The sequence below is a fragment of the Leucoraja erinacea genome, chromosome 27 (assembly GCF_028641065.1).
Source record: "Leucoraja erinacea ecotype New England chromosome 27, Leri_hhj_1, whole genome shotgun sequence".
NCBI lineage: Eukaryota > Metazoa > Chordata > Chondrichthyes > Rajiformes > Rajidae > Leucoraja > Leucoraja erinaceus.
Window position 1 is genome coordinate 2,964,359 of NC_073403.1, and position 25,785 is coordinate 2,990,143.

A 25,785-nucleotide genomic window follows, 5' to 3' on the forward strand; every position below is an offset into this window, starting at 1 on the left:
ACAAGGGCCACATCTAACTCCCTCTTAAATATAGCCAATGAACTGTGGCCTCAACTACCCTCTGTGGCAGAGAGTTCCAGAGATTCACCACTCTCTGTGTGAAAAAAGTTCTTCTCATCTCGGTTTTAAAGGATTTCCCCCTTATCCTTAAGCTGTGACCCCTTGTCCTGGACTTCCCCAACATCGGGGGCAATCTTCCTGCATCTAGCCTGTCCAACCCCTTAAGAATTTTGTAAGTTTCTATAAGATCCCCTCTCAATCTCCTAAATTCTAGAGAGTATAAACCAAGTCTATCCAGTCTTTCTTCAGTCTTAGTCCATGTAGTTCTGCTATAACCCTGCTAGATAAATTGGGCGGCATGGTGGAGCAGCGGTAGAGTTGCTGCCTCACAGCGCCAGAGACCCGGGTTCAATCCTGACTGCGGATACTGTCTGTACGGAGTTTGTAGGCTCGCCCCGTGACCTGCGTGGGTTTTCTCCAGGATCCCCGGTTTCCTCCCACACATCAAAGACACACAGGTTTGTAGGTTAATTGGCTTGGTGTAATTGTAAATTGTTCCCAGTGTGTGTGTGCAGGATAGTGTTAGTGATATATGCAGAGATTATATGGAGGGATATGGATCACTGCAAACAGAGTGGAGTGGAGTATCATGGCATTCTGTGTTCGACATAAACATTGTGGGCCGAATAGCCTCTTGTTCATAGAAACATAGAAACATAGAAATTAGGTGCAGGAGTAGGCCATTCGGCCCTTCGCGCCTGCACCGCCATTCAATATGATCATGGCTGATCATCCAACTCAGTATCCCGTACCTGCTTTCTCTCCATACCCCCTGATCCCCTTAGCCACAAGGGCCACATCTAACTCCCTCTTAAATATAGCCAATGAACTGGCCTCAACTACCCTCTGTGGCAGAGAGTTCCAGAGATTCACCACTCTCTGTGTGAAAAAAGTTCTTCTCATCTCGGTTTTAAAGGATTTCCCCCTTATCCTTAAGCTGTGACCCCTTGTCCTGGACTTCCCCAACATCGGGAACAATCCTCCTGCATCTAGCCTGTCCAACCCCTTAATAATTTTGTACGTTTCTATAAGATCCCCTCTCAATCTTCTAAATTCTAGAGAGTTCCTGTGCTTTGTTCTAATTCCCAGCCACTTTCACACCATCTTGCATCTTCTTCTTCTTTCGTCTCCATCTTCCACGTTTCAAATGTTGACATGGCTGTCATCGTCCATCCTGAAAAGGACGCAAGCTTCCGGCGACAATCAGTGGGAAGCCATCACTTATCGCAATAGATGATGGTGGTAGCAGAATTAGCTCAGGATACCTCCAGCTCCCAGCCCAACCACGTGGACGCTTCTGCTATGGGGGGCCAATATCTTGCGTAATAATTTAGAATATAAACTTTTGAATTTAAATTTGGAAATTCAGATTATCGCCTGTGTTGCTAACTGTCTGAAGAAGGGTTCCCGACCCAAAACGTCACGTATTCTTTATTTCCAGAGATGCTGCCTGACCCGCTGAGTTACTCCAGCATTTTTTGTCGATCTTTTTGCTAATTGAGGAACTTGTTGAAAGAACAGATGGGACTGTGACTTGATGATTATGCCTCCGGTTCTGGCCCCAGGTGTATGAACTTTAATTAGTTGATTTGATAAAGATATTCCCGTGCGATGGAGCATGGAAAGAGCAACCGCCAGATCGGTCTTGCAGAGAGCTGGCACAAAGTCATTGAGCTGAATTGCCGCCTCCTCTTAAGCAACTCTTCTGTGATTCTGAATGGAATGTGAAATGGCTTTTAGTTTAGAGGTACAGCACGGAAACAGGCCCTTCGGCCCACCCAGTCCGTGCCAGCCAGCGATCGCCGCACACTAACACTATCCTGCACACACTAGAGACAATCTAGAACAAGGGGTCACTGTTTAAGGATAAGGGGGAAATCTTTTAGGACTGAGATGAGAAAAACATTTTTCACAGAGAGTGGTGAATCTCTGGAATTCTCTGCCACAGAAGGTAGTTGAGGCCACAGTTCATTGGCTATATTTAAGAGGGAGTTAGATGTGGCCCTTGTGGCTAAAGGGATCAGGGGGTATGGAGAGAAGGCAGGTACAGGATTCTGAGTTGGATGATCAGCCATGATCATATTGAATGGCAGTGCAGGCTCGAAGGGCCGAATGGCCTCTACTCCTACACCTATTTTCTATGTTTCTATGTTTAATCTACATTTATACCAAGCCAAATACCCTAGAAACCTGTACTTTTTTGGAGTGTGGGAGGAAAGCGGAGATCCTGGAGAAAACCCGCGGGGAGAACGTACAAACTCCGTACAGACAGCATCCCAGTAGCCCTGATCGAACCTGGGTCTCTGGCGCTCTAAGGCAGCAACTCTACCGCTGCGCCACTGTGCCACATGTACCGGGGATTGCAGTCTCTCCCTGCGGGGGAATACGACCTTTTTGTCGTATTCCCCTTCTCTGCCTCCGTCTGCGCTGAGGTCTAATGGAGCTGACGACCTCCCGGCTCCGGAGGCAGAGCCCGTCAGGACTCGCTCTGAGCTCGCTCCCGTGAGGGCGGCCAGCCCGAGGGTTTGAACGAGGCTCCTTTCGGAGCGGCCGAGCTCGTTTGTGTGCGGAACTGGCAGCCTGGGGAGGTTCGACTTTGCTCTTTACTAGACGCCCGGTGGGGGAGATCGGCGCCCAAGAGGGGCGGCGTTGGCTGAAGACGGCGCAGTCTCCACACGTTTCTGTGGCGGACGTGTTTCTGGCGCTGATGGGCCTTCCTCCGGGGTTGTTAAAGGGCCTGTTTCCACTGGTACGAGGTAAATCAAGAGTTCTCCTGAGGTTTTCCCCGGATGTCGAACTCGGAGAATGGGGGGGGTATCGCCCCTCGTACGAGAGAAGAGGAGGGAAGAGACGGTAGGTACTCGGGAAATCACAGTGAGGAGATCGGGTGGACTCACTGTGGTGGATGTTAATATGTGTTTATTGTTGTTTTATTGTATGGTACTCGTGATGCTGCAATTTTGTTCACTTTTACCCGAATGACGAGCCGCTACGGGACTATCCACTAACTATCCTACGGACCCGCTACGGACTTCTCCGATGTGCCGAATACAAGTGAAAAGCTCGTTGCGAACACTCTGATGATTACCTTTTTACAGTAGCACAGGCCTTTTATTGCGGGAAGGACAATGGACCCGTGCAGGACTGATGTTCACCAGCTTTTGAACAATCACTTACAACCTGAATTTTCTGTGTTTCGGGAACTAGTGCCCTGGTCTCTCAATGGTTTGCTCTTTACTAGAAACATGCTGGGAGGCTCAAGAGAGTTTCGTTGTCTGAATGCCATTTCGTTGTCTCTGATACTGTGTGGGACTGACAATGACAATGTCCCACTGTACGATCTGAATCAATCTGAGTTCTCCTGATTTTCCCCTGATTCGAGAATTGTAATGCAAAGTGAATCGTATATTTAGACGGAACGAAAATCAAAATGTATTTCTATGCATCCTGAAATCTATCCTAGCCAGGGATGGTGTATCCAGCCAAGTCCCATACTTCTTTGATCAAAAACAAAGCCACTTGACCTTTTTTGTTTTGCCCTTGGCAATTCAAGATGAATGCATCCTGGCAGATTTACCAACATTTAAAGGATTAGGTTTCATTGAAGTTCAAAGATTGTCAATTTTATCTCAATACGGAGCCCAATTCGCCCAATACACCCGCTCTCCAAGAGTGTTACACATTCCGAAAATGTATGCAGGCTTTACTGAGTTAGAGCCATACAGATTGGAAACAGGCCCTTCGGCCCAACTTGTCCTAGCCAGGGATGGTGTATCCAACCAAGTCCCTATTCTACACCAGTAAAGCCACTTGCTTTAAGCCCATTTCCCCTTGGCAAAAATGAATGTCCTGTCTGATTTACCAACATTTCCAATTGTTTCTTAAAGATTGTCAATTTTATTGTGATAAGGAGCCCATTTCTCCCAACTACCCACACTGGCAGCTTACTTATACCTACAATAGCAACTTTAGAAACATAGAAATACAGGTGCAGGAACAGGCCCTTCGGCCCAACTTGCGAGCCTGCCACATGCCCCATTACAATATGATCATTAAGCTGATTTCCCTCAAAAACAGTATCTGTGTACCTGTCCAATTCTTTCCATACCCTCTGATCCCCTTAGCCACAAGGGCCACATCTAACTTCCTTTGTGTATAAAAGTGGCACTGATAAAAGATAACCATGATATTATTGATAAGAATGACTGCATGATCTATTCTTGCTTCTATTTCTTACCATCTAGTGAATAGTCTTGCTCCCATCGTTCCCTGTGCTCCAGTGTGCACGAACGTCCATCATCGGTACATGAATTTCATATTCAGGCAGGAGACACAAGGGATGTTTCACTTAAAAGTATTTTGAGTTTGGTTACACACAACATTCAGACTGCTCGATCTTGATACATTGCTACTGAAATAACACTGAATTTGACATGTGGGCGCAGTGGTAGATCCCCGACTAATCCCGGGGTTTAATCCTGACCAAGGACCCTGTCTGCATGGAATTTGTACATTTTTCCTGTGACCGTGTGGGTTTTCTCCAGGTGCTCAGGTTTCCCCCCACACTCCAATGAAGTGCAGGTTTGCAGATGAATTGGATTAGTAAATTCAAGATTCAAGAGAATTTATTGTCATGTGTCCCAGATAGGACAATGAAATTCTTGCTTTGCTTCAGCACAACAGAATATAGTAAGCATGAATACAGAACAGATCAGTGTGTCCATATACCATTAAATAAATATATACACACATGAATAAATAAACAGATAAGGTGCAAATAAAACAGATAATGGCCTATTAATGTTCAGAGTTTTGTTTCATTTGCGTTTAATAGCCTGATGGCTGTGGGGAAGTAGCTATTTCTGAACCTGGACGTTGCAGTCTTCAGGCTCCTGTACCTTCTACCTGAAGGTAGCGGAGAGATGAGTGTGTGGCCAGGATGGTGTGTGGGTCCTTGATGATGCTGCCAGCCTTTTTGAGGCAGCGACTGCGATAGATCTCCTCGATGGCAGGGAGGTCAGAGCCGATGATGGACTGGGCAGTGTTTACTACTTTTTGTAGCCTTTTCCGCTCCTGGGCGCTCAAGTTGCCGAACCAAGCCACGATGCCACCGGTCAGCATTCAAATATGTAAATTGTCCCTAGTGTGTGTAGGATAGTGTTAGTGTAGGGGTGATTGCTGGTCGGTGTGGACCCGGAGGGCCTAAGGGCCTGTTTCTGCGCTGTATCTCTAAACTAACATTAAAAAAAAAATGCATTAGAAAGAACTGCAGATGCTGGAAAAATCAAAGGTAGGCAAAAATGCTGGAGAAACTCAGCGGGTGAGGCAGCGTCTATGGAGCGAAGGAACAGGTGACGTTTCGGGTCTCGACCCGAAACGTCACCTATTCCTTCGCTCCATAGACGCTGCCTCACCCGCTGAGTTCCTCCAGCATTTTTGTCTACCTAAAAGAAAAATGTAGTTTCTCCTACTTTACTTATATTGCTTTGCGTCCTACAATCTTCATTCTTTTTTTAAATTCCAGCGGCGTTCCAGCCAGCCCAGTGCACCGATTTTAAACGGTGGAACTAACACGTCTTGCCATGAAAGTGAATTTACAGTATTAACTGTTTCCTTTGCAGATCAATGAACTGAGTCATGTTCAGATTCCTGTTATGTTGATGCCAGATGACTTCAAAGCCTTCAGCAAGATAAAAGTGGACAATCACCTTTTTAACAAGTAGGTGAACGGTGATTTTCATAGTTTAATCGTGTAGATAAAAATAGGAGATACCCACAGACTTAATGATTTGAACCGGCTGTACTGGGACTATTAAACCTTCATATATAAAGTAGACCCAGAATAATCCCTTTGAACTTTATTTCATTGAGCTCCGAAAGATCTGCACAAGCGTAAGGTTTTATAATATATCAAATTAACTGAAATGAACTGGCGAATTTTTTTCTTTTAGCTCACGGTCTGTGCCATTTGTATTTGGTTTGTATTGTTTAAATTTAAATTAATTTTCAATGTTCTTGAGTGGTATGGTCAGCATTATCAGCATTATCCCTACGTTCCTATCCATATAACCATATAACAATTACAGCACGGAAACAGGCCATCTCGGCCCTACAAGTCCGTGCCGAACAACTTTTTCCCCTTAGTCCCACCTGCTTGCACTCATACCATAACCCTCCATTCCCTTCTCATCCATATGCCTATCCAATTTATTTTTAAATTATACCAACGAACCTGCCTCCACCACTTCCACTGGAAGCTCATTCCACACCGCTACTACTCTCTGAGTAAAGAAATTCCCCCTCATATTACCCCTAAACTTCTGTCCCTTAATTCTGAAGTCATGTCCTCTTGTTTGAATCTTCCCTATTCTCAAAGGGAAAAGCTGATCCACATCAACTCTGTCTATCCCTCTCATCATTTTAAAGACCTCTATCAAGTCCCCCCCTTAACCTTCTGCGCTCCAGAGAATAAAGACCTAACTTATTCAACCTTTCTCTGTAACTTAGTTGTTGAAACCCAGGCAACATTCTAGTAAATCTCCTCTGTACTCTCTCTATTTTGTTGACATCCTTCCTATAATTGGGCGACCAAAATTGTACACCATACTCCAGATTTGGTCTCACCAATGCCTTGTACAATTTTAACATTACATCCCAACTTCTATACTGTATCCCTTATTGTGTTCCCACGGCAGAGTATAGAGACTGTGGGAGGAAAGGGCAGAGTCAAAACACTTGGTTGAAATGAGGCTGGAAAACATTGGTGAGCTGATCCTGTCCAAGAGCGGCACGGTGGCACAGTGGCAGAGACAGCGCCAGAGACCCGGGTTCCATCCTGACCAAGGATCCTATAGCGGAGCAAGATAGATCACTCCTGCGAAATGCAATGGGCTGACGTGTAGTACGCAACGGAACGGAACGTGGGCCTTTTTTTCATCCATAACCTGACCCGACCCGACCCGACCCGACTCGCAGTTTGCAGGGGAACAGTTTGTGTTAATAAATTAAAATTTTGAAAATGAGGAGAAGATTTTTACCAAATAACTTTTAGTTTTACGAGGATGTTTCCGTAACCGCACTATTATCCTACGGGATCTTTGGTGCGGAGACGGAAGCCGGTTACGGAAATGGGACCTTAAATTACCCATGAATCTGCCCATGACCGTACTACATGTTTTTCATCGAGTGACCTGCCTTGCTAGTTATAGGATCGTCGATCCTGACTACGGGTGCTGTCTGTACGGAGTTTTTACGTTCTCTCTGTGACTGCCTGGGTTTTCCCCGGGTGCTCCGGTTTCCTCCCACACTCCAAAGGCACGCATGTTTATAGGTTAACAGGCTTCGGTAAAAATTGTAAATTGTCCCTTGTGTACAGGATAGTGCTAGTGTACGGGGTGATCGCTGGTCATCGCGGGCTCGGTGGGCTGAAGGGCCTGTTTCCACGCTGTATTTCTAAACTAAACTAAACTATTCAAAAGGAACTACAAGAACTGGAGTGACTGAGTTGCTGTGAATAATTCATCCCAGATACAGCAAAAAGAATTTTGAATTGACTAAAGGGCCTGTCCTACTAGGCGTTTTTTTTTTTTTTAGACGACTGCTGGCGACTACGACAATGGAATTCACCGAAGTCAGCGCTGCCGACAATCTACGGCAGCACCTACGTCAGGAGACGACAAGCCACGACAAGCCTACAGTCGCCGAAAAGTTTTGAACATTTCAAAATCCAGTGGCGACCTGAAAAACGCTACGACTCTTTGGGCAACTGAGGGGACGACTCACGACCGTACAGGCGACACACTGGCGACCGTGTGGTAACAGCCTAGTCACCGGCAGTCGCCTAAAAAAAAACGCCTAATTGGGACAGACCCTTTAGTTTCTCTAGTTTGCTATTTTACTCGAGGGTGAATGATTTCTGGAGTGAGAGATGCCTTAAGCATATTGGACACTTGTGTTTTGTCAAAAAAAAAGTGGTTTAAATAAAACACAGTTTGAAGCAACCGTTGATTATCTTTTTTGTAGGGAGAATCTCCCAAGTCGTTTCAAATTTAAGGAGTATTGTCCGATGGTTTTTAGGAATCTGCGGGAGAGATTTTGCATTGACGATCAGGATTACCAGGTTAGTTTATTTTCACTATCTTCAGATGTAAAGGCACGTGATTTCTTTATAATTCAACAATGTATCCTCTTCATTTTGAAATTGGATTCCAGGACTTGTTCAGGTTGTGAAATTTAAGACTGAAAGGAGCCGATTTGTGTGAAGCCTAGGCAACACATCCCTGTTTGTGATTTGGATTGGGGTGGCCGACTAAAGCACTTTCCATTAGACTCGGGAATGATTTCTTCCCCCGCTGTTATCAGAGTTCTGAAGTCCTTCCACAAGCTAGCGTTCGGTCACGATTCTCCAACCTGCCTCACCGCGTACATTTGACTTTTTCTGGAGTGAAGGAATGGGCGACGTTTCGGGTCGAGACCCTTCTTCAGTCTGAATCAGTCTGAAGAAGGGTCTCGACCCGAAAAGTCACCCATTCCTTCTCTCCAGAGATGCTGCCTCACCCGCTGAGTTACTTCCGCATTTTGCGTCTACCTTCGATTTAAACCAGCATCTGCGGTTCTTTCTTACACATTTGACTTTTTCTCTGGAACGATTATGCTACAATGCTGAGAACTATATTCTACACTCTGGAACAATGTATCTGAAGACGGATCCCGACCTGAAACATCACCCATTCATTTTGTCTAGAGATGCTGCCTGACCCACTGAGTTACTCCAAATTTTGTGTCAATTTTGTGTTTTGGTTCTGGACTCCCCCAACACCGGGAACATGTTGGAGACACAAAGAAGTTCATATGCAGGAATGAATGAAATACAAAGTCCTGGAGGAACTCAGCAGGTCAGCTAGCATCTCTGGAGGACATGGATAGGTGACGTTTCAGGTCGGGACCCTTCTTCAGATTGCATTTTGTTGCCTCTGTTGTTCTGATATATGGCAACATTGCGGGCTGGATTTTTTATTGCGTATTCATTGATTGAAAGATTCAGCATGGAACCAGGCCCTTCAGCCCACCGAGTCCACACTAACCATCGATCACCTGTTCACACTAGTTCTATGTTCTCCCATTTCCACATCCGCTCCCTACACATTAGGGGCAATTTACATAGGCCACTCAACCGGGAAGCCAGGGACGTCTTTGGGATGTGGGAGGAAACCGGAGCACCCAGAGGAATCCCACATGGTCACGGAGAATGTGCAAACTCCCCACAGATAGAACGGAGATCAGGATTGTAACTGGCTTGTACTTGTTTCTGGGCGCTCTAAAACCCCTGTCCCACGGTACGAGTTCATTCCACGAGTTCTCCCGAGTTTGCCCTGATTCGAACTCGGAGATTTACGGTAACGGCCACTCGTCGGTACTCGGGGCTCTCGTGGACATTTTTCATCATGTTGAAAAATCTTCACGAGTCTTCCCGTGCCTACCTGCCGTTAGCGAGTCTTCCCGAGTACCTGCCGTTAGCGCAAGGAGACGTCCCCGAGCTCCGACGTACCAGCTACGTTCATTCTCCGTGCTTACCACCAGTTTGATTTTTTTTAAACTGGGGAGAGCTCTTGGAATGAACTCGCACCGTGGGACAGGGCTATGAGGCACAGCTCCGGCAGCTGTACCACTGTGCCGCACCATTCCTAGTTGATTTGGGAAGGCAAGACACTTACTTTGAAGTGCTGTGGTTTTTGTTTGATTCTTTGTAGCGATCAGGCTGGTTGCTTCAGAGGAGAATAAAGAGTTGGTCACATTGATGCGTGCAAGTCCGTGCAAGGTGCCAGGTCTTCTTCCCCAAGAGTCATGAGTCAGTCAAGAGTTTCGGGCAACAACATGACAGTTTCATGGTGATTAATAACGTTTATTTTGTTGGTATTTTTAAACTCTGGTCAAAGTAAGATGTAATAGGTCATGTATAGTTTCCACTTATGGGGAAGGCCAAAGCTTTGGTTCTGGTAGTCTCGAAAAAATCTCAGGGAGTTGAGGGGAAATGTTGCTGGAACCAAGAATGCGGAACTTGCTATTGCATGGAGAAGTTGTGGTGAACGGTATACATGCATTTAAGGGGAAGTTCAAAGAGCACAAGAGGGAGAAGGAAATAGATGGGGGAAGACAAAGAGGGAATAATTAAACTATGGTGTGAATCATCTAACCCAGGGGCCTGCTTCTGTGAAGTAAACTATAGGTGAGGTCCTGTTCTGATGTTGGGTACATCCGTAAAAGAAATATTGGTTCATTAAATCATCAGAGCCAAATTCTTGAACAGGAATCAATTCGGATTCAGATTCAGATTCAGATTCAATTTTAATTGTCATTGCCAGTGTACAGTACAGAGACAACGGTACTGAATGGTCTGAAATTCTGAATCACCTGAACTAAAATCAATGTAATGGGGAGAACGTACAAACTCCGTACAGGCAGCAACCGTGGTCTGTGGAATTCTCTGCCTCAGGCAGGTTCTCCGGACGCTTTCAAGAGAGAGCCAGATAGGGCTCTTAAAAATAGCGGAGTCAGGGGATATGGGGAGAAGGCAGGAACGGGGTACAGATTGGGGATGATCAGCCATGATCACATTGAATGGCGGTGCTGGCTCGAAGGGCTGATTGGCCTCCTCCTGCACCTATTGCCTGTTGTCTATTGTCGGGATCAAACCCGGGTCTCTGGTGCTGTAAGGCAGCAACTCTACCGTTGTATCAGCTCCTGAACCTGCGATGTCTGCTCCGAGAGTGTAGGGATTGTGAGGGGCAGATGTGTTGACCAAGTCAATCAGCATCCCGACTTGGAGATATTGTTCTATTCCTTCTTTTGTCAGTGGTCTAAATCCATCAACATGGTGGGGAGGACCTTTGCTGGAAGGATTGCTGCACTTTAAGAATACAGATCACTGCCCAGCCTGGTGGTCAGATAGAAATACAATCTGTAAAAGAAGTAACAAAATATGATGTGGATTTATTCCCCAACATCTTGTTCCCGATGTTTGGGAAGTCCAGGACAAGGGGTCACAGCTTAAGGATAAGGGGGAAATCCTTTTAAAACCGAGATGAGGAGAACTTTTTTCACACAGAGGGTGGTGAATCTCTGGAACTCTCTGCCACAGAGGGTAGTCGAGGCCACAGTTCATTGGCTATATTTAAGAGGGAGTTAGATGTGGCCCTTGTGGCTAAGGGGATCAGGGGGTATGGAGAGAAGGCAGGTACGGGATACTGAGTTGGATGATCAGCCATGATCATATTGAATGGCGGTGCAGGCTCGAAGGACCGAATGGCCTACTCCTGCACCTAATTTCTATGTTTATAGGTGCAGATATGAAAAGTGGTATTTTAAATAAGTAACCATAAGGTAAGATTTTTGATTGATTGAAAGAAGCAACATTGAAACAGACAGCACCACATGTTTCGCTTGGGCAGCTTACAACCGAGCGGTATGAATATTAATTTCTCTAATTTCAAGGAACCCTTGCATTCCCTCTCGGTTCCTCCACCAGCCTAGTCGTCTTGCTAGTTTCGCTGTTAGTATCCCTTCATTATCAGCTCTTCAACAGCCAACAATGGACCATTGTGGGCTCCACCGTTCCTGAATCATCGGTGCTGGCTGTGATTTGATTCTGTACCTTTTCAAACCTCTAGTTTTCCCACTCTCCCGACTCTCAGTCTGAAGAAGGGTCTCGACCCGAAAAGCCACCTATTCCTTTTCTCCAGTGATGCTGCCTGACCCGCTGAGTTTCTCCAGCAGGAGGAACTGTGTCTATCTTCGGTGTAAACCAGCATCTGCAGTTCCTTCCAACACCGGTTCTTCCCACTTTCACATCCACTCCCTACCGGAGGGGCAATTTACAGACCGCCAATTAACTTACACACCTGCACGCCGTGGGAGGAAACCGGAGCACCCGGAGGAAACCCACGCGGTCACAGGGAGAACACGCAGATTCCACACAGACACCTCCCGAGGTCAGGATCGAACCCTGGTCTCCGGCGCTGTGAGGCAGCGACTCTACCCGCTGCGCTTTGCGCTGAACGGAGATCTGTATCGCAGCATTGAATATTGTGCGTGCATTGATGGGAGGGGGGGAAGGAAAGGTGAACTGAACGTTGCTGAGGCACAAGCTCTGCAGGATGTTTGACTTGTGTGTTCTTGACCAACTTGGACACCGTGGCCTCCACCTTCATGAATCAAACGGTGCTCTGATTTGTTCTGCACCTTTTCAAACCTCTAGTTTTCCCACTCCTCCCGACTCTCAGTTGAAGAAGGGTCTCGACCCGAAAAGTCACCTATTCTTTTTTCTCCAGTGATGCTGCCTGACCCGCTGAGTTTCTCCAGCATATCTTCGGTGTAAACCAGCATCTGCAGTTCCTTCCAACACCGGTGAACAACCGGAGGGGCGCTGCCAATGAAAGCTGCCACAAACAGTGAAACAGCTGACACCTGGGGGGGGGGTGGGGGTGAAAGCACCCTGAAGTATCGCAGCATTGAATATTGTGCGTGCATAAAGGCGCTCTTGTTTCATTGACCAGCTGCCACAAACAGTGAAACAGCTGACTGGGGGGGGGGGTGGGGGAAAGCAGCCTGAAGATAAACGCTCTTGTTGACCAGCCTTGTTCCCAACTTCAGATCCTGGTACGGGCGTGAGCTTGGATAAACGGCCAAGTACTCTGCAGGGCCACATTCTTTCGTCTTCGGTCTGAGCTTCTTTCTATTCGAAACAAAGAGTTGCACAACACAATTCACTGGCTGTGGAGACTAAAGGGCCTGTTCCTCTGCGGCATAGTTCAGTGCTGTGAGGACGTACGTGGTTCAGTGTACTACATACCGCTCCCATAACAGTTCTCAATCATTCTTTAATCTCCAGGCGGACAGCCCATTTGGACAAAGAGTTGGCGTCGAGGGCAGTAGCCAGCCTCGCTGCCTCCTGTGGACGGAGGATTTATCTCCTCTGCAGAGGCCTGTGTAATCACCATGGCTTCTGGCAAATTTGACTGTTGACTTCAGCGAGGACCCCTTTGTCCCTCTCAGCCTGTCTCACTCACACAACATACTTGCACTCTCTTCTCTCCGTACCTGCAAGGCTGCAACCATTTTAAATACAGGCACCTCGCGTTTTACGCATGCTTAATTTCCGCATTTTTAGAATAAGGCGCTTGCCTAATTGGTATTGATATTGGTGCTCTATGTGCCACAGGTACCAAGGTACATTTTTTGTATACTGTACAGTACAAGTATCACTATGCATAAGCACTCAGATACATATTGGATAAGCATCTCAGACGCAGTAGAAGTGTACCGTAGCAATGCACTGTAAGGCTGGAAGCAGATTTGTATTGGAAGGAACTGCAGGTGCTGGTTTACACGGAAGATAGACACAAATTGCTGGGATAAAACTCAGCGAGGCAGACAGCATCCCTGGAGAGAAGGAATGGGAGAGAAGGAAGGTCTGAAGAAGAGTCTCGATGTGAAATGTCACCCATTCCTTCTATCCAGAGATGCTGCCTGACCCACTGAGTCGATCTTCAGTATAGAGTCGCCATTCCGGCACCATTTTCAAGTCCCAGTTGTTGTAAGTGCAATTGCTACCGAAGTTTAAATTACGGGGTTCTATTTTCGGAATAACGCTCTCAAATGTATACCTGGCGCCGTGTGGCAGTGTAGCTGTGCGTGATGCCCGGCATACGTTTGATTTACGCTCTTTTTGATTTACACGTTGCTTTTCAATGATGAGGATTTTCACCCAAGGAGTTGCGAATCTGCAGAATTCTCTGTCACAGAAGGCAGTGGAGGCCAATTCACTGGATGTTTTCAAGAGAGAGTTAGATTTAGCTCTTGGGGCTAACGGAATCAAGAGATATGGGGGAAAATGCGGGAATGGGATACATAGAAACATAGAAATTAGGTGCAGGAGTAGGCCATTCGGGCCTTCGAGCCTGCACCGCCATTCAATATGATCATGGCTGATCATCCAACTCAGTATCCTGTACCTGCCTTCTCTCCATACCCTCTGATCCCCTTAGCCACAAGGGCCACATCTAACTCCCTCTTAAATATAGCCAATGAACTGGCCTCGACTACCCTCTGCAGCAGAGAGTTCCAGAGACTCACCACTCTCTGTGTGAAAAAAGTTCTTCTCATCTCGGTTTTAAAGGATTTCCCCCTTATCCTTAAGCTGTGACCCCTTGTCCTGGACTTCCCCAACATTGGGAGCAATCTTCCTGCATCTAGCCTGTCCAACCCCTTAAGAATTTTGTAAGTTTCTATAAGATCGCCTCTCAATCTCCTAAATTCTAGAGAGTATAAACCAAGTCTATCCAGTCTTTCTTCCTAAGACAGTCCTGACATCGCAGGAATCAGTCTGGTGAACCTTCTCTGCACTCCCTCTATGGCAATAATGTCCTTCCTCAGATTTGGAGACCAAAACTGTACGCAATACTCCAGGTGTGGTCTCACCAAGACCCTGTACAACTGCAGCAGAACCTCCCTGCTCCTATACTCAAATACTGATTGTGGATGATCAGCCATGATCATATTGAATGGCGGGTGCTGGCTCGAAGGGCTGAATGGCCTACTTCTGCACCTATTGTCTATGGTTCTATGTTTCTAAATGCATAACACGCAGTGGGGTAAAACGCAAGGTGCCTGTACTGGAACTTTTTTTTCTGAACCTTTTAAAAGATTCCCTTTTCCACAGATCTTTAACTAATGGAAACATTGTGGTTGTGGTAAGCCATCTATATTTATTTCCATGCATTTGGCTTACAGAAACCTGCAGTGCCTTTAACGATACCCACAGCTACGTTAAACATCAAATACTAATGCCTCTGGCATGTAAGCACTTGCTGTAACAATTGAACCACTCTCCTTAGTTGCGGGAACCTTTTTCCCAGTTTCACAGTAACACTACTTAAAATGTTGATTTAAATCAGCTGACTGCAGGGCAGAAACTTTAATTCAAGCTGCTTGTTCTGTGGTAATAAACCGTATTATTAATAATTGAGAGGCAGGTTCCAGAGCTTGGGAGTGCGGTTCGGATTGATCAGCAAGTGTATTCACATGTGAGATACATTAGCTGAAATGTAATGCACCTTGACACACAAGGGACTGCCAAAGCTGGAATCTTTAGTGTAAAACAGACCTCTGAAGGTACTCCAAGATCGACCCTGTGTGCCTGGGTCCTGGACTTTCTCACTGCCAGGTAGTCAAGATGGGAAGAAATACATCGAACACCCTCACCCTGAGCACAGGATCCCCCCAGGGTTGTGTCCTCAGCCCCCTACTGTGCTCCCTGTATACACATGACTGTGTGGCCAGGTTCTGCTCCAACTCTATAATCAAGTTTGCTGATGACACTGTGGTGGTGGGCCTGATTTCCGATAACGATGAGAAGGTCTACCGGGAGGAGGTGGCTGATCTGGCACTCTGCTGTCAGGACAACAGCCTCCTCTTGAATGTCATAAAAACTAAGGAGCTGATCGTGGACTTTAGAAGGGCACAACATACGAGGACGTATACGCCACTGGAGATAAATGGGGATTCTGTGGATAGGGTGAACTGCTTTAAATACCTGGGAGTCCACATCGCAGAGGACCTGACATGGACAACACACGCTGCAGCACTGGTGAGTAAGGCAAGGCAGCGCCTTTACCACCTCAGGCAGCTGAGGAAATTCAGAGTCTCTCTGAGGATCCTTCAGTGCTTCTACTCTGGAGCTGTAGAAAGCATCGAGTCCGGCAACATCATAATCTGGTTTGGGAACTGCTCTGCCCAGGACAAGAAGGCTCTGCAGAGAGTAGTGCGTTCGGCCGAACACATTATAGGAACTACACTCGCCCCCCCCTGCAGGAACTATACATCAGGAGGCGCAGATCCAGAGCCAGCAACATTATGGGGGGCCCCTACCACCCCAGCAACGGACTGTTCCAGCTGCTACGGTCAGGCAAACGCCTCTGTTGTCATGCTGTGAAAACAGAGATGAGACGGAGTTTCTTCCCAAGGGCCATTAGGACTGTAAACTCTTATCTCAACAGGGACTAACTTACTATATATATTTTTACTGTTGTGCTGTGTCTTTTTAAAATTGCAGTTTTATTTCTAATATGTAAATACTGATTCTGTTCTATTCTGTTCTGTAGTTTTTTGCACAATCTGTAGGCATTGCCACTTTCATTTCACTACACATCTTGTATGTGTATGTGGCAATCAAACCTTGACTTGACTTGACTTGAAAAGCTGGAGTAACTCAGCAGAACAGGCAGCATCTCTGGAGAGAAGGAATGGGTGACGTTTCAGGTCGAGACCCGAAACGTCACCCATTCCTTCTCTCCAGAGATGCTGCCTGACCCGCTGAGTTCCTTGAGCAATCTGTTTGTTCTGGTATGGTATCCTTTTCTACAAGACCACTGTGGCAAAATTCCACAAAGACCCCTGGATGTTGCATGCAGATGGTTGAATGTTGCGCAGAACAAAAACTGGCAGATGTACTCAGCGGGTCAGTCAGCAACTGTGGAGGGAATAGACAGATGATGTTTCAGGTCGAGACCTTCTTCGGTCCTAGCCCGAAACGTTGCCTGCCCATATACCTCCACGAATATTCCAGGGCCTGCTGAGTTACTCCAGCACTTTGTGTTTGAATGAATGACTGAATGAATGAATGAGTTTATTGGCCAAGTATTCACATACAAGGAATTTTCCTTGGTGCTCCACCCGCAAGTAAAAACACAGTGACTGTTAGGAATGACACATAAAACATTAAACATTAATAATAAAACATGATTGTATTAAATTAGCTTAAGTTGCGAAAGGAACTCCATGGGTCAGTCAACATCTGTGGAGGCAGAAGGATCGCCAATGTTCTGGTCAAGACCACACATCAGGTCTGAGAGTGTAAAAAGGAGGTAGCCAGTATGATATCCAGTGGCGCTGTTACTGGTTGCCTCCGCCCACGGTCTGTTTTTTTTTTTTTTTTTTTTTTTATGTTTAAAGTATGTTTTTTTTTGTGTTTTTTGTGTTTTTTAAATGGTTGGGGGGGGGGGGAACGGGCCGGGGGGGGGGGGGGGGGGGAAGGGGGTATGGGGGGAAACATCCTTCAGTTGCTTCCTGATGAGGATGCGACTATTATCTTGAGTCGCGCCCTCGCCCCCCCTACTAACTGGATTGGCGCGGCCTTTCCTGCCGGGACCGGAGCGGCAGCAGCGGCAGCGGCGAGGCGCTGGAAACATCAGGGAGCGGGCGAGTCCTTACCTGGGATCGCCGCCTGGAGCTCCGGAGTGTTGGGCCGCTGCTCCAACATCACGGAGCTCCCAACGCGGGCGGCGCTGACCTCAGCATCGCGGAGTCCTGGGACCCTTTGCCGGGGGTCGCCAGCACGAATCTCCGCCCAGCGCGGCCTGTGGACATCGGGAGCCGCGGACTCCGGTGGAAGGTGGCCGATTCAGAGGTCCGGGCCGCTGAGGATGTTCTCCGGTTCAACGCGGGGTTCCATCGCTCCCGACGAGAGGGTCTGAACCTCGGGGCGCCCGGGTGAACATTGGGGAACATCAGCGAGGAGGTTGACTGGACTTTGGTTCCTTCCCTTACAGTGGGGAACTTTGGTGCCACTGTGGGGATGTTTGTGTTGTGGACTACTGTGTTCTGTGATTTTGTGTTTTTTTAAATTATTTATATAACTAAGGGGAAAAATAATTTTGTGGTCTCTTAATTGAAGACAATGACAATAAATTAAATCGAATCAAATGAAAGGTGATGAGGAGGGATGAGGCAGGAGCTGACAAGTGATGGGTGGATCCAGGTGAGATGAAGTTCATGGGCAGCAATTGCATTGTAAGGCAAATAATGGCTGTCAGTGCGGCAGTAGGCTTCTAATAAAAATACAAAACCTTCTACCTTTAACCCAGAAACAGAATTGAGAGTGACCACACCATAGATGAGTCTGAGGAAGGGTCTCGACCCGGAAGGTCGCTTATTCCTTCTCTCCATAGATGCTGCCTCACCCGCAGAGTTTCTCCAGCAGTTTTGTCTATACCGGAGATGAGGATAGGTTTGTCAAATATGCACTGAAATGAAATGCTGGTATCTCAACTGATGACCAGATGGGTGTAAAACACAAAGTGCTGGAGAAACCTGCTCAAGATTCCACCATCTGTTTATCTGTAACATTGTAAAAACTAACCTTAGTTTAGTTTAGAGATATATCGCGCGGGAACAGGACCTTCGGCCCACCCTGGCCGCATCAACCAGCGGTCCCCACACATTAATACTACCCTACTACACACACTAGGGACAATTTAACATTCTTTACAATTCAACTACAAATCTGTATACCTGGAGTGTGGGAGGAAACCGGAGCACCCGGAGCAAACCCACACGTGTCGGGGGGGTTGGAGAACAGACAAACTCCATACAGACAACCATCCGTACCAGGATCAAACCCGGATCACTGGTGCTGGAAGGCAGCAACACTACCACTACGCCACCATGCCGCCCAATAACGTCTGGCCGAAAGGAAGCTATCGTCAAGCTACCCACAAAGGAGGCCATTTGGCCCATCAAGCACCTGCCAATTTTGCAGAGCATTCCAGCAGCTCCTGTTCTCTGTAACCATGCAAATTGTTTTCCCTCAAATGCTTGCCCAATTCCTTTTTGAAAATCTACCATCTCTCCTTGACCTGATCTGGGAACAACACCAGACTGCCCACAGAAATGACCCAGCAAGAAGCTCAAGGACAGGACAGTTGAGGGTGGGCAATAATTACAGACCTTGCTAGTAATGCCTGTGTCCCGTTAATGAATAAGGTATCTTTATAGGCTAGTCGATGCTTGTGAAATTCTGGATTGCAGATCTTTAAGATAATTGTTTCATGAAACTTCTGTTTGAACAGTTCTCCCGAATTGGAATCTGTGTTTGTGCAAGGCTGGAGATACACACTCTCTTGTTTATTTAAGTGTTGCACCAGAATTGTGTTATATCACCTTTATTGACATTTCAAAGTCCACTTGTTCCACATGTATTTTGTGTGTCTGGGTACACCCTGCCCCCCTGGGGACTCTCAGCGTTAAACCAGTCAGCTCATAGCAGCACAATTTCCAAATTTGCTGTATCGTAGGCATTGACAAACAATTTGAAATCAATTAGGTCTTTATTCTTTGGAGCGCAGAAGGTTAAGGGGGGACTTGATAGAGGTCTTTAAAATGATAAGAGGGATAGACAGAGCTGCTACAATCCTGTTTGATCAAATTGATAAGCTTTTCCCATTGAGAGTAGGGAAGATTCAAACAAGAGGACATGACTTCAGAATTAAGGGACAGAAGTTTAGGGGTAACATGAGGGGGAACTTCTTTACTCAGAGAGTGGTAGCTGTGTGGAATGAGCTTCCAGTGGAAGTGGTGGAGGCAGGTTCAGTTTTATAATTTAAAAATAAATTGGATAGGCATATGGATGGGAAAGGAATGGAGGGTTATGGTCTGAGTGCAGGTAGATGGGACTAGGGGAAAATAAGTGTTCGTCTCGGACTTGTAGGGCCGAGATGGCCTGTTTCCGTGCTGTAGTTGTTATATGGTTACATTTTGTTCTGTTAAAATATTATACAAGAGTCTAAAGTGTTTAGCCATCATACAGTGCCCTCCATAATGTTCGGGACCCGTGCGTTACTCCAGCTTTTTGTGTCCATCTTTGATTTAAACTAGTCAAGTCAAGAGAGTTTTATTGTCATGTGTCCCAGATAGGACCACAACATTCTTGCTTGCATTGCTGCAGCACAACAGAATATGTAAACATAATACAGAACAGGAGATAAAAGTTCAGTGTGTTTATATACCATAGGCCATATGGTCGGTCCATAGACCATAACTAGCATCCGCAGTTCCTCCCTACACAGTTAATTGTTATAATGAGTTAAGAGAAAAAGTTGGAAACACTTAAAATGTCATATAATCAGAAATATTAATTGTTTCCCTCTTGCCCTCTACCTGCAGAAATATTAGCATTAGTTTGGATTAGGAAGAAGACTGACTGTGTTTTAATGCCTCCCATCACAGTGATCACTATGTTTAAGAAGGAACTGCAGATGCTGGAGAATCGAAGGTTACACAAAAAAGCAGGAGAAACTCAGCGGGTGCAGCAGCATCTATGGAGCGAAGGAAAAAGGCAACGTTGCCTATTTCCCCCGCTCCATGCAAAGAGTTGAACAATCTCCACTATAGGAAATAGGCAACGTTTCGGGCCGAAACCCTTCCGGGTTTCGTCCCGAAACGTTGCCTATTTCCTTCGCTCCATAGATGCTGCTGCACCCGCTGAGTTTCTCCAGCTTTTTTGTGTAACAGTGATCACTATGTTCAGTTCTATCATTCTTTTTAATTGCGTTGTGTTCTTTCTAATTGCATGGCTGCATGGTGACTCAAATATCACTGCACCTTAATTGGCGCATGCAACAATAAATGTCAATCCGAATCTGACATCCTACTTTAAACTATCTAATTTTTGATCGAAGTTTGGATCTCTCTGGGGCAGTGCATGCAGTAGCCACCTTGCACCACTAGATATCTCTGTGCTTTGTAAAATGCAGCCAGCGTTTATATGAAGTGTACATTCTGCATTGGCTTCCTGCGGCTGAACAATTCATCCATCACCACAGCGGCTTTTTTTTAATTGCATGAAGTTAGATTCTGCGAAGCAACCAGACTGATTCCTGGGATGTCAGGACTGTCTTATGAAGAAAGACTGGATAGACTTGGTTTATACTCTCTAGAATTTAGAAGATTGAGAGGGGATCTTATAGAAACTTACAAAATTCTTAAGGGGTTGGACAGGCTAGATGCAGGAAGATTGTTCCCGATGTTAGGGAAATCCAGGACAAGGGGTCACAGCTTAAGGATAAAGGGGAAATCCTTTAAAACCGAGATGACAAGAACTTTTTTCACACAGAGAGTGGTGAATCTCTGGAACTCTCTGCCACAGAGGGTAGTTGAGGCCAGTTCATTGGCTATATTTAAGAGGGAGTTAGATGTGGCCCTTGTGGCTAAGGGGATCAGGGGGTATGGAGAGAAGGCAGGTACGGGATACTGAGTTGGATGATCAGCCATGATCATATTGAATGGCGGTGCAGGCTCGAAGGGCTGAATGGCCTACTCCTGCACCTAATGTCTATGTTTCTATGTGCTTTCATTTTATTCATGGGGGCTCTGGCGATCCAAGAGCCCTCTCCCCTTTTCATAGCAACATGGAAACATAGAAAATAGGTGCAGGAGTAGGCCATTCGGCCCTTCGAGCCTGCACCGCCATTCGATATGATCATGGCTGATCATCCAACTCAGTATCCTGTACCTGCCTTCTCTCCATACCCCCTGATCCCTTTAGCTACAAGGGCCACATCTAACTCCCTCTTAAATATAGCCAATACTCCCACCTTCCCCCCCCCCCCCCCCCCCCCCCCCATGCCATGCAGAGCCTGCTCCTGCTCTTTTCCAGCTTTCATTCCCCACCCTCCCCCACAATCAGTTTGAAGAAGGGTCTCAACCCAAAAGGACACCTATCCATGTTTTACAGGAATGCTTGGTCACGGTGGCGCAGCGGTAGAGTTGCCGCCTTACAGCGAATACAGCGCCGGAGACCCGGGTTCGATCCCGACTACGGGCGCTGTCCGTGCGGAGTTTGTACGTTCTCCCCGTGGCCTGCGTGGGTTTTATCCGAGATCTTCACTTTCCTCCCACGCTCCAAAGACGTACAGGTTTGTAGGTTAATTGGCTTGGCAAATGTACAAATTGTCCCTAGTGTGTAGAGGATAGTGTTAATGTGCGGGGATCGCTGGCCGGCGCGGACTCGATGGGCCGAACGGCTTGTTTCCGCGCTGTATCTCAAACTAAACTAACATTTTTTACTTGATCTGCTGTTACTCCAACACCTTGTGTCGTTATTGCAAGATTTCGATTGATTGATAGATGGCCCATTGAGCCCACGCTGGCCATCGATCACCTGTTCACACCATTTCTATGTTATCCCACTTTCACAGCCACTCTCTACACCACAGGGGCAATTTACGGAGGCCAATTAACCTACCTAACTCTTTGGGACGTTGGATGAAACCAGAGCACCTGGAGGAAACCCCCGCAGTCACAGGGAGAACGTGCAAACTCCACACATGACAGCACCCAAGGTCATGATCAAACCCGGGTCTCTGGCGCTGTTTGGGAGCAACTCTACCACCTGCGCCACCGTGTCGCCCAATTTTATTGTCCTTCACTAATTGCAGTTGAGCCAAGTGGCTGTTGGGACTTTTCTTGGGCTGGAGCCAACAATGTAGCTGTGGGTCTGGAACTGCCTCGAAAACATTTTCATGAAGATGGCAGAGTTGCTGGTCTAAAGGATATTCACAAAGTTCACAAGTTATAGGAGTAGATTTGGGCCATTCGGCCCATCAAGTCCACTCTACCGTTCAATCATAGCTGATCTCTGACTCCTAATCTCATAGAAACATAGAAATTAGGTGCAGGAGTAGGCCATTCGGCCCTTCGAGCCTGCACCGCCATTCAATATGATCATGGCTGATCATCCAACTCAGTATCCCGTACCTGCCTTCTCTCCATACCCCCTGATCCCCTTAGCCACAAGGGCCACATCTAACTCCCTCTTAAATATAGCCAATGAACTGTGGCCTCAACTACCCTCTGCGGCAGAGAGTTCCAGAGATACACCACTCTCTGTGTGAAAAAAGTTCTTCTCATCTCGGTTTTAAAGGATTTCCCCCTTATCCTTAAGCTGTGAGTCATTTTCCTGCCTTCTCCCCATAACCCTTGACACCCATTCTAATCAAGATTTTGTCCATATCTCTGCCTTAAAAATGGTGAACCGATTAATTTTGACAACAATCAGTAGTTTCCTCATCACAGTTATTGCTCCTGACATTTATTTCCAGACTTGGGTCAATTATTCCCACGTCCTGTAACTCACCAGACATTACAGGCAATTTCACGATGACTGGTTAAGCTGCCTATCCACATCACGCTGGGATGTGGGAGGAAGCCAGAGCCAAGGAAATTACCCCGGTCACAGGTCCAAACGCCACCCAGGCAACACCGAAGATCGTGAAAAAGACTGGTCTGCCCCAACAGCTGCTGACAACCTTCTACCGCTGCACCACGGAGAGCATATTAACGTATGGCATCTCTGTGTGGTATCTCAGCTGCACGGAGGCGGAGAGGAGAGCTCTTCAGTGCGTCGTCCACAGAGCGCAGAGGATCATTGGGACACCGCTACCAGCCTTGGAGGGCATCTACCACACACGGTGCCTCAGGACTGTTCGAACTACTTCCCTCCGGCAGACGTTACAAGGCCTTCTACGCCTGAACCTCCAGACTCAGAAACAGCTTCATTCCCAGAGCTATAGCGGCTCTGAACCGGCCCTGCTGAGTGCCCCCCATCCCCCCTGGACTGTCTCCCTCAGATGATCACGTCACACAGTTTATTTTATTTAAATTTTTTTGACCGGTTGAAAGCTGCAAACTAAATCTCGTTGCACCGATGTGCAATGACAATAAAAGATATTATTATTATTATTATTATTATTATTATTATTATTATTGAACCTGGGTCACTGGCACTACGACATCTGTGCCCTATACACATTAGGGACAATTTACAATTTTACCATAGCCAATTAGCCTTCAAACCAGGGGGCGGCACGGTGGCAGAGCAGTAGAGCTACTGCATTACAGCACCTGAGACCAAGGTTCGGCCCTGACTACAGGTGCTGTCTGTACGGAGTTTCTGAATTCTCGCCTTGACCTGCGAGGGTTTTCTGCGAGATCTCTGGTTTCCTCCCACACTCCAAAGACATCCAGGTTTGTAGGTTCATTGGCTTGGTGTAAATGTTAAAAAAAACCGTAGACAGAATTGCTGGAGAAACTCAGCGGCTGCTGAAGAAGGGCTTCGGCCCGAAACGTTGCCTATTTCCTTCGCTCCATAGATGCTGCCGCACCCGCTGAGTTTCTCCAGCAGTTTTGTCTGCCTTCAATTTTCCAGCATCTGCAGTTCCTTCTTGAACATGTAAAAATAATGTCCCATGTGTGTGTGCAGGATAGGGTTAATGTGCGGGGATCACTGGTCGGTACGGACTCGGAGGGCCGAAGGGCCTGTTTCCGCGCTGAATCTCTAAACTAAACTAATCCTGCACGTCTTTGGAGTGTGAGAGGAACTCGGAGAAAACCCTCGCTGTTGCGAGGAAAACATTCTGGTTTAGATAAATTAATGCCTGCTCTGAAGATAATGTTAGTTAGTGAATCAGAAGAGTAGGAGTAGATATGACATATGACATTTGCAGTGTGAACACTGAGAATGTTTAAAGCTGCTACAACCCTGTTTGATAAAATTGATTGTAATCTGGTTTTGATTCCTCCTTTTTTAATGTCTTTTCATTTCCTCACAAGCAGGGACATTGATCGCAAGTGATGTTCTCAGGATATAAGCGTGTGTTTATGTTTCTTCAATTCTTATTGTTTATAGCGGTCTTTGTCAAAGTTTCCAACACAGGAGCTGGATAAAGTAACAGTGAACATGGGTTTAGCCCGCCAGGTCAGTTTTAAAATGGCAACTTGCGTCTCAGTGTCACCACAACATCCTCTCCTCCGCACTGCACGAACTTCTGTAGGTGACGTGAGGTTTGCTATTAACATGTTGCGAAGGCAGAGCCTTGAGTGTGATCAATTTCTTCTTGAGTCTTCCGTATTGTACAGTTTGTCCTGTATGTTACTCACAAGCTGGGTAAGACTCATTGGAAATCCTGATGCAACTAATTGCATTCCTCATTGGCTAAAAAAAAAAGAGTTAAAAGCACTATTTTCTAGCATGCAACCTCAATGCACAGTTGCATGACATTTGCATGCAAACGTTGATGTTCAATGCATTTGATAAGAACGATAATTGTCTTTTATTGCATAAGGCATGTATTGAAATGAATGCATGCGACTCCACCTTGTCAAGTATCTGTGAACGGTTACCGATTTCCATTGAACGGTTTAGGAAGGAACTGCAGATGCTGGTTTAAACTGAAGACAGGCATAAAGTGCTGGAGGAACTCAGCAGGACAGGCAGCATCTGTGGAGAGAAGGAATGGGTGACGTTTTGGGTCGAGGCCCTTCTTCAGAATGAGAGTCGGGGGTGGGGTGGGTGGGGGGAGTCAGAGATAAGCAATTGTAAAGTATGAAAAAGAGACATCAAAGAGGGTGGAGATCAAGTGAAATGTAGAATGGATTATTGTTAGCGAAGAGAAGGTAACCAAGCATAGCAAACAGATATAAAATGTTTAAGAAAGAACTGCAGATGCTGGGGAAAATAGAAGGTAGACAAAAATGCTGGAGAAGCTCCGCGGGTGAGGCAGCATCTATGGAGCGAAGGAAATATCCTTCGCTCCATAGATGCTACCTCACCTGCTGAGTTTCTCCAGCATTTTTGTCTAAACAGATATAAAATGTAATCAGGGGCATTCAGACTGGTCGGAGAACTGGGAAGGGGGAGGGATGGAGAGAAAGGGAATAATTCCATTGAACAGTAATGTAAGTAAGTGCGTTTATTGGCCAAGGATTCACATACAAGGAATTTGCCTTGGTGCTCTGCCCACAAGTAACAACATGACATACAGTGACAGTTACGAATGACTAAGAAAACACTAAACATTAATAATAATAAAACATTAATGATAAAACACCATTGAT

General features: G+C 46.4%; 1 protein-coding gene across 5 annotated transcripts in view; it reads left to right on the forward strand.

Moving 5' to 3' along the window:
- Positions 1-25,785, forward strand: part of LOC129710095 (phosphatidylinositol 5-phosphate 4-kinase type-2 beta-like) — a 104,485-nt gene that overhangs the window by 22,512 nt on the left and 56,188 nt on the right. For 3 of the 5 annotated variants that reach the window (XM_055656809.1, XM_055656810.1, XM_055656813.1), the window contains 3 exons: positions 5,682-5,779; positions 8,083-8,179; positions 24,578-24,646. In XM_055656809.1, the coding sequence (XP_055512784.1) occupies positions 5,682-5,779; positions 8,083-8,179; positions 24,578-24,646 (264 nt within the window). The remainder of the gene's footprint in view (positions 1-5,681; positions 5,780-8,082; positions 8,180-24,577; positions 24,647-25,785) is intronic. The other 2 variants (XM_055656811.1, XM_055656812.1) reach the window with 1 other exon arrangement.